Genomic DNA, 9,132 nt, shown 5'->3' on the forward strand with positions numbered 1-9,132 from the left:
TCTGGGCGTGGCCCCAAGGCCAATTCCACAGGGCAGAGCCTCAGTCCTCCACCTCCACTGTCGGGACTGGGCACCTGCATGTGCTGGGAACTTCCAGTGATAAGCACAGAGCGGGGAGCCCAGATGCCACCCTGAGGGGCAGGCATGAGCCCCACCCCACCACGCTGCAGACGTGGTCACAGCTGAGTGGGAAGTCATGAAGCCAGGCGGGCTGTGACAGGAGAAAGGAGTCCCAGGCGGCAAAGTGCCCAGCTAGGGGAGAGGGGTCCTAGGGCTGGGTCCTCCCTCAAGGAGCAGAGAGGGAAAGACACGGTCACTGACCTCCCAAAGCTGCCAGTGACTGGGTAGGAGGAGACGAGGGAGCCCAGCACGTTGGTGAGGCCTGGGGAGAAAAAGAAGCTCGTGAGAGGGGAGATGGAGGACAAGAGCAAGGCCAGGGGACGTGGGAGTGACCGGGGCCTGTGCCTGACCTCCTGCCTTGAGGGCAAAACACCAGCCACAGTCCCCCTCCAGTGGGCCCAGGGTGACTCCAGCCTTTCACAGGGAGAGGAACTAGGGAGCGAACCCAGGGCCGCGCACGAGCCAGGCGAGCACCCTGCCCTGGAGCTAGCCCCTGCCCCAGGTCTAGCCTTATCCAGCCACTCTGGCCCTGCTCCACTGCGATGGGACTCCATCACCTCTGGAAGGGGTGACTGGTGCACATCTCCCAGGGTAAGGGATGGTAGCAGGCCGGGCCCACAACACATTAAAACAGCACAGATAAGCCGGGCGCAGTGGCACGCACTTGTGATCCCAGCAGCTTGGGAGACTGAGGCAGGAGGATCGCGAGTTCAAAGCCAGCCTCAGCAACAGCGAGGCACTGAGCAACTGGGTGAGACCCTGTCTCTAATAAAATACAACATAGGGCTGGGGACGTGGCTCAGTGGTCGAGTGCCCCTGAGTTCAATCCCTGGTACCCTCCCCACCAAAACCCAGCATAGACTAACTAAATTTAAGATTCATGCCTATGGTCTCAAATGTACCCCTGGAGAAGTCAGTTCACACAAAGGAAGCACAGGAAAAGGCAGCTGTAACCTGGACTTGGAGCGCCCGCCTCCCACTGACCCACCTGGCCTGCCTGTGGGGGGGCACTCGGGAGCAGCTGTCTGGCCACCCCCTTCCCCAGCCCTGGCCTGGGGTGCCCCTGAGTGGGCATTGCAGGAGCTCCTCAGGTGTGGTACACAGCAGGCACTGAAGGGGGGGAATCGAGCATGTGTCCACCCTATTCCCGGGGATTAGACAGAGCCTCTAGATACCTGAGAATAGACCCAAGTTAGTATTTCAGAAGGCCCCGCTAGCGCATCACGCGCACTGCCACCTCGAACCACTCAGCAACATGAGATGACAGGCACTGGGCTGCGGGGCACTCACCGATGGCCAGTAGCTCCTGGTTGGCATCGATGCGGTAATTATTTTGAGAAGCTAAAGAAAACAAACACAAACACTGTCACCAGATACCAAAACTGCAAGGAAAACTCTCATGCGGTGACCACAGGCACTGCACCTCCGCGTACGACACCCAGCCTTGTAAACGCGCGTGTGTAAACCCACACGAAAGACTCAGCCTGCGCACATGGAATGGAGAGATCCAACCCCACTGTGTTCCAAAGTCCAGAACTTTTCAAGGGCTCAAACAATATCCTAAAGCTTTCGTACGGGGCATCGTGGCTTTTGGATTTTTGAATGGAGGATATTCAACCAGTGAAGCCTACGTAAACATTCCAAAATCTGAAAATCTCAGAAATCTGAAACGTGGCTGGTGCCAGGCGTTGTGCGTGTGGGTCCTGCACACAGTGTGCACGCAGGTGCTGCGTGAGACACAACAGTGTCATCTTTTTTTTTTTTTCCTTCTGTACTGGGGATTGAACTCAGGGGCACTCGACCACTGAGCCACACCCAGCCCTATTCTGTATTTTATTTAAAGACAGGGACTCGCTGAGTTGCTTAGCGCCTCACTTTTGCTGAGGCTGACTTTGAACTCAGGATCCTCCTGCCTCAGCCTCCTGAGCTGCTGGGATTACAGGTGTGCGCCACCGCGTCTAGCAGAACAGCATAATCTTAACAGTCAACCAGGCTAGGAGGGACAACAGGTATCTGTCTCTCCTTTCTTTTTTACAACAAACTCACGTTGCTTCTGTAAGACCCGAGTATATTAAGCCAAAACGTCTGATTTCAAGTCAGATGGCTAGAAAGCTCAAGGCTCGGAATCTGAGGAAGAGGCGGGAAAGAGTCTGCGAGAAGTCACAGGGCAATGATCTCAGGACAAACTGCTGGGAGAGGGCCAGCGCGTCCACGTTCCAGGCTCTGCAGGTGTGAGTCTCCCCACCTGCTCTGCTGTGGGGCAGGCAAAGGAGCAGAGGAGCAGGGCTGAGATCCAGGACGGGCCCTGAGCACGCTGAAATCAAGCTCCTGGGTCTTCCATGAAGCACAAAATATTATCATTATGTTCTGCGTTTCCGACCATTTACGCACATAAAAATCATTTTGAGGTGAGTCACCAGAGGTGGGGGTGCAGGGACCACGGCCCAACTGCAGAGCACACAGCCTTGCAGGTTAGGCAGGTGGTCCGGGGGCTTCGAAGAAAGGGGATGAGGCCCAAGTGACAGATGAGAAGGGGAAAACCCCAAATGCAGATCCAGGAAGGACGCTCTGTGCTGCTGCTCGTGACAGAAGAGTCAGGAGCTGTGGGTGGAAGGCACTGGTGTGGTTCTGAACAGCCGCGGAGGTTTGGGAGACCCTTCTGAATGGACGAGTCTCTTCTGAACGGAGAGAGCACAGCACTGGGGGAAGAATGGACCCCGGCACACCAGGCTGAGCAGGCAACAGCCCCGAAGGGTCAATCACGCTGGTGTGTGTGTGTGTGTGTGTGTGTGTGTTTTAGTGCAGTTGCTCATGCTGGGCCAGGCTCTGCCAACTGGGCTCCAACCTTCAGAATCAGCCTAGGCCCCGACACAGGGGCCGTGACGGGAACAAGAGCACCATCCGCATGAATGATCCGGAGCTGGAAGCCACTGTGTGGCGGGACCAGCCAAGGACCCAACAGCCTCAACGTGCAGGAGGGAAGCAGAGGTGCTGGAGCAGAAGCAGGTGCTGAGGCAGGGAGGGGCCGGCCGTGGGAGCCAGCAGGAGGCAGAGTGCTGTCAATCCTGCAGGCTTCTCTGGGCCAGTAAACCAGAGCTGTCCACCACACGACAGGCGAAGGGAAATGTGACCCTCGAACTCTCTGCTTCTCAGTCTGACACGACCTCCCCTTCCCACCGGGTGACCACAGTACCTGGGAGAGGAAGAGGGCGGCTAGCGCATATCTCTGCCCAACTCCGTGCCCAGGCTGCTCACTCAGTGATGTCCCCGGGGGCAGCCAAGGTGGGAGCATTTACCCTGGAAGTTGGCACAGGCCGCACAGCAGCACCTTTCACGTCCACACTGAGCAGGCTGCTGGCACGTGCACCAGCACCTGGTCGGGCTGCTCAGCACCGCAGGTGAGCGTCCCTTACCCAGAACCCGGGGAACCAGGAGCGCGTCAGGTCTTGGAACAGAGGCACAGACTTCCCGATGGGGCAGCCCTCAGGCCTCGCCAGCTGAGCTGACCCACGGTGAGTCGGCACACGCCACGGTTCACACTTCTGAGCGTTTCAGATCTTGGATTTTCTGTGCGCGTACACGCGCGCGCGTGCACACACACACACACACACACTTTAACACATGACCACGGGTTACTTAGATAAAAATTCTAATCTTAAAAGTTAGAGCAGATAAAAGCCAGCAAAAAGGCGGCAGGCCAAGAAGGCGGCAGGTGAGCCTTCGGGGCCAGGGGAGCATCTTACCGAAGGCTTTGGCCACAGCGATACTCTCCAGGAGGCCCACCAGGGGCACCACGGCCAGCCCCGTGCCCATGTCCTGAGAGAGAGAAGGGGACAGTGAGCGCCCAGGAGTGTTCTCCCTGACTTCAGGAGGGAGGGGTGGGTCTGGCCAGGGAGGGACCTGCCGCACAGGAGCAGTTCTTCCAATGGCGGCAAGGGCACCCGTGTACCCACCGCAGGACCTGAGCCCACCCAGGTGAGGAGATGTCCCCTCCTGATGGAAGGAGCAAGCCACCGAGGGCCGCCAGGCAAATGCAGCCCCGCCAGCGTCCAGGGCGGGAGAAACACCAGGCTCCAGGCAGGAAGACCTGGCGGCCCAGGGGCTGGTCCAACCTGGGACTCTCCCGTTCCCCAGAGCGAGGCCCACCAGGCTGCCCACCCCCCTCTGCTCACCTGCACCATCTCGGCGAAGGAGGTGGTCCCGTTGGCTGTGGTCAATGAGAAGGGAGGGGTCCGCACTGGGGGGAGCCCCTCGGCCGTCTCCCCAGTTAGAATGAAAGGCTGGTATCCGGTCACCTCAAAGGAGTACGCCACCAGGGCCGCAAAGGAGACCACCAGGGCGTTGCGAGCTGGGACGGGGAGACGCGAGACCCGGTCACGGCGGGCACGGGGAAGTCACTGGCCTCCACCCAGTCGCACCCAGTTGCTGCAGCGTGGGAAACGTGGCCCAGATACACACGGCCACAAGTAAGCAAGTCCACGTGGGAGCACACGGGGCAGTGGGACAGTGACAAAGAGAGTATCTTAAAATCAGTGGAGAAAAAGGTCACACACAGAAGGGCAAAGCTAGGACAAGAGCATACTGGGTCTAACAGTGCCGGCCAAGGACAGCAGGTGGCATCTGTACGGTGCTGCACACAATCAATCTACACGATCCTTTCACTTTTTTATGCAGAGCTGGGTTTTGAACCCAGAGCTTTCGGCAAGTGTTCTACCACTGGGCCATACCCTCAGTCCTAAAAACCTAGACTTCTACATGCAGCTAAACAATCTGAAACACAGAGACAAAATATTTTTTTTTTTCCTCAGGCATACAAAAGCACAAAGAGCTGGGTACAGCGGAGCAAACCTGTAATCCCAGTGACTCAGGAGGCTGAGACAGGAGGATCACAAGGTTGAGGCTAGCCTCAGCAACTTGGTGAGACCCTGTCTCAAAACAAAAAATAAAAAGAGCTAAGGATGTGGCTCAGTGGTTAAGCACCCCTGGATTCAATCCCTGGTACCAAAAAGGAAAAAAAAAAAGTAGAAAGAAAACCAGCAAACATACAGTGACCTAAAATTATCAACTCAACTGACATTGACAGAACACTAGTAACACCTGAATACATATTTTCAACTGCACCAAGAACAATCACTAAGACAATGTTCTGGGCCATACACTAATCTCAATAAATGTAAATAGAACTACTCATACCAAGTGTATTTTCTGATCACAACCAAATTAAATTAGAAATACACAGCAAAACTCTAAGTGGAAAATCTCCAACCATTTGAAAACTAAATTCCCACAGTTCAAATGAGAAACCAAATAATCCATTTTTAATTAGTCAAAGGGGTAGTCAAAATGGAAATTAGAAAGTACTTAGAACTGAACAGAAATGAAAACGGAACATATCACAACTGTGGAATGCAGCTAAAGCAGTGCTGAGAGGGCGATTTATTGCAATCCAGCATCCACACGGGAAAAACACAGATGTCGAATCAGAGACCTCAGCTTTGACCTTAGGAATGTGGGGAAAAAAGATTAACTCAAAGTAAGTAGAAAAAAAGGAAACAGTAAAGATCAGAACAGGAATCAAGGAGGTCTAAACAAGAGCATAATCAATGAAACTGGTTCTGCAGAAAGATGGATAAAAAACAGCAGGCCCTAGACACACCAGTCAGCAACAACGCGGAACGCGGGGACGGGGCCAGTCCTCCTTCCGCCTCCTCCAGTGTGGGTCCAAGGGTTGTTTAGCTCTTACCTCCCAGAGCCTCAATTTCCTCGTGGGAAAAATCCTCAAGAATCACAAGCAGAAATGTACACTTTTATTAGTTTAAAGCTAACAATTCTACATGCTCTGGGGAGAAAGCAGCCTGTAGAATGTGGTTTGTTTGTTTGTTTGTTTTTGGTACCAAGAATTCAGCCCAGGGGTGCTGAACCACTGAGCCACATCCACAGCCCTTTTTATTTTTTATTTTGAGACAGGGTCTCATTAAGTTGCTGAGGCTGGCTTTGAACTTGCAATCCTCCTGCCTCAGCCTCGGAGCCACAGAGATTATAGGGATGTGCCACCATGCCCCGCAGCATGATGTTTTGACATTTTGAAAAACCCTTCTACGTGGGGGGAGACGGCAGCCCCCAGGGCTACACAATTCTTAATAACGAAGGGCGAAAGCCAGAGGCGTCTGTGACATGCAGACTTGGCCAGTGCCCGCAGCAGGCAACATCCTCCGCCTCAGTCATCCCCAGGCCAGCCGCTGGGCAACTGGGGACCACCCTAAGCCGAGGCTGGCTGAAACCTCTCAGCTGGCTGCTCCACCGCTGGCCCTGCCCAGCCTCACCTTCATCCCGCAAGCCACCATAAAGGCCTGCCCTCCCCTCCCTTCTTCCTCCTGGTGGGAAAGAGTGTCTTTCCCACTTGATTGAGTGGCCTGCTGTGCCCCCTGCTTCAGGACCTGTGACCCTAACCAAGTCTGGGTTTCCTTGAGCCTCTCCTGCCTCCTCCCCTGGCCCCACCTGACCAAGCCTCTCACAAGAGAATACAAAACAAGTCCCTGAGAAACTCAGGGCAGCACTCCCCACACTCGGTATGCCTGGGAATCTCTGGGGATCCCCAGAAGATGCAGAGGTTAATTCTGCCCCCTGGGGTAGGGCCTGAGGGTGCCAGGCTGCTGGTCGGGGCCACACTGCAGCATCCAGTGTCAGACAACAGCATTTCCACGGGGGCTACTGTCGCAGATTCACAGACGACTGAACTGCAGCTCAGAGACTGGTGACAGTCCCCGCAAGATCAAACACAGGGCTACAGTGGGACGGGAAGCCAGATGTTTCCACCCTTAACCCAGAGGTCTTGCCCCCACCAAGCCCTCGCCTTTGCCCACAGCCTCAGGTCTGCGGAGAGGACCTGGTAAGTGACCACAGCAAATGGGAACCAGCCTGAACAGCGGGAGGTGACCCAAGGGCAACCTCCCCCTCCCCCTCCCTCTTGTGGCCGTTGGATTTCTCAGTACCCCAAAGCAACCCCCAGTTCTGGCCATTCAGAGACAGAAACGCTTCCCAGTCTTCCTGTGTGGGCCCCCCTCCCTGGGTGCCACTGACCAGTACTCGGCCACAGGACCTCTATGCCCATCCTGGCAACCAGAGCACAGAATGCACCAGGAGAGGGTTCCTCCTGCGTAGAAATGGCCTTTCAGCAGCCAATGGCCATCCCTCCACCCCCACCCCGTCACTCGGGCTTCCCCAATAGGACTTTCATTGACTGTGACTCGCCTGCACACTCCATGCCTGAAGCCCCTTTCACTCCTGGCCAGCGCAGCTGGAACAGCCACTAGACTCGGTGGAATCTGGTCCCCCAGGGACCCTGCAGACCAGGTGTGAAATCCCAGCTGGTGCTTCTGCTGCGTGACTGCTGCAGGTGGCTGTGTACCTGTCACTCAGGGATCCCTGGCCTCTGCCCGCTGGATGCTAGCAACAACCTCCCCAGTACTGCCAACCAGAGAGGTCCCCAGACATTGCTAAATGTCCCCTGGGGGCCAAATTGCCTCTGGCTGTAACTCAGGACCACCCGGGGCTTTCTAACACCCAATGCTCACAGCAAGTCCAGACCATACATTCTCCAGAGGGTGGGTGCAGGGCTCCCTGGGTGGCCCCAGCATGCGGCCCAGGGTGCACACAACCTCGGTGGAAGCCGCTCCTCACAGAAGGGCCCTACCTGTGGTGGCAGTCCACACCAGCCCGTGGCTGAGCCGCACGCCAGGCGGCATCTCAGGATGCACGGGAGGCACGTGATCCCGCATCAGCTTCAACACCAGCAGCAGCACCATGCAGACCAGCCCCAGGACGGCATCACCCACCCTGCAGACAGAGGACCGGTCACCACCCAACCCAGCAGCCCCGGGTCCCACTGTCTTCCTGGCTTTCGCTGGAAGGCTCTCTCTCAATTGCTCTTCCTGTGTTCTCCCAACCGCTCTGCATCCCCCTTCTACTTCAGAACGCCATTCAGATCTCAGTGAGCACACAGCCCTGCGCAGGACGGGGTCAAGGGCCTGTCATGGTGATAGCAGGGCTACCAGCCTGGTGTTCAGTCACCTGGCTCCCTGGACTGCAGCTGCTCAGTGAGCAGGGGGATTGGGACTATGCAGTCAGTGAGGCCCCTTCCAGTCTGAGACTGACGTGCTGGGACTATCAGTCTTCACCTCCACTGCCCGCTGGGGGCTGACCCCTCCTGGCCAGGCGGGAAGACAGTCAGCAGCAGAGGGGGAGGAAGCCATCCAGATCTCCCCCATTCCCTCCACTGCTCCCCCAAATCATTTCCTCCTCTGATCCCCCTGGCAGGAGAGCTGGAGAGGATTCCTGGTCTCCAGCTGGGACCTGCAAGTCTACCTCTGCGTGTCCTACTGGCTCCCAGCTCGGGTTTGAGGACCTCTGAGAACCTCTGAGAGCTGCAAGGCCAGAAGGCTGACAAGTGCCACCTGGGGTGAAGGAGGGGCTGGAAGGATGAGCTTTCTCAACTGGGGAAGAGATAAAAGCCAACAGGGCGGGGGAGGGCTGGGACACAGCTCAGCTGGCAGAGTGCTTGCCTTGCATGCAAGGGCCCTGGATCCATCCCCAGCACTGCACACACAGAGAAGAGCCAACAGGGTACCTGGTCTCTCCGATATTCAGGAAGGTGTGATACACCTGCAGGAAAAACTGCCTGGGGATGTTCTGCAGTCCCAGCAGATTCTGCAAAGAGATCCCGTCCAGTCAGAGGCCCTGCCCAGGGCCCCTCCCACGCACCCCACTCCCCGCCCCCGGTTCCAAGCGGCCTGCGCCGGGACCCCAGGCCCCTTCCAGGAGCTCCGGGGGGACCACCTGCCCGGTCCCGTGGCAGGAGGTGATGGTTATTTCCGGGGAAGGGACCTCACAATGTTTGGGTCAGTGGCACCTTTCTAGGTCACCCCAAAGTGGTCTACTGTGGCACCGGCAGACGTCCCGGGACAAGGCCCGGAGCCCTCCCACCCCGCTGCCATTGGCCTGAGGCCCCATCCT

The 9,132-nt window shown here is 56.7% G+C and overlaps 1 protein-coding gene across 3 annotated transcripts in view; it reads right to left on the minus strand.

The window, feature by feature from the left end:
- The window catches only part of Slc26a11 (solute carrier family 26 member 11), a 16,629-nt gene that overhangs the window by 4,445 nt on the left and 3,052 nt on the right, over positions 1–9,132 (minus strand). For all 3 annotated transcript variants that reach the window (XM_015504088.2, XM_015504086.2, XM_015504087.2), the window contains 6 exons: positions 8,747–8,826; positions 7,814–7,956; positions 4,293–4,468; positions 3,864–3,936; positions 1,411–1,461; positions 322–382 (listed from right to left, as the gene is read on the minus strand). In XM_015504088.2, coding sequence (XP_015359574.1) covers positions 322–382; positions 1,411–1,461; positions 3,864–3,936; positions 4,293–4,468; positions 7,814–7,956; positions 8,747–8,826 — 584 coding nt within the window. The remainder of the gene's footprint in view (positions 1–321; positions 383–1,410; positions 1,462–3,863; positions 3,937–4,292; positions 4,469–7,813; positions 7,957–8,746; positions 8,827–9,132) is intronic.

This window comes from Marmota marmota, unplaced genomic scaffold (assembly GCF_001458135.2).
Source record: "Marmota marmota marmota unplaced genomic scaffold, marMar, whole genome shotgun sequence".
Taxonomy (NCBI): Eukaryota; Metazoa; Chordata; class Mammalia; order Rodentia; family Sciuridae; genus Marmota; species Marmota marmota.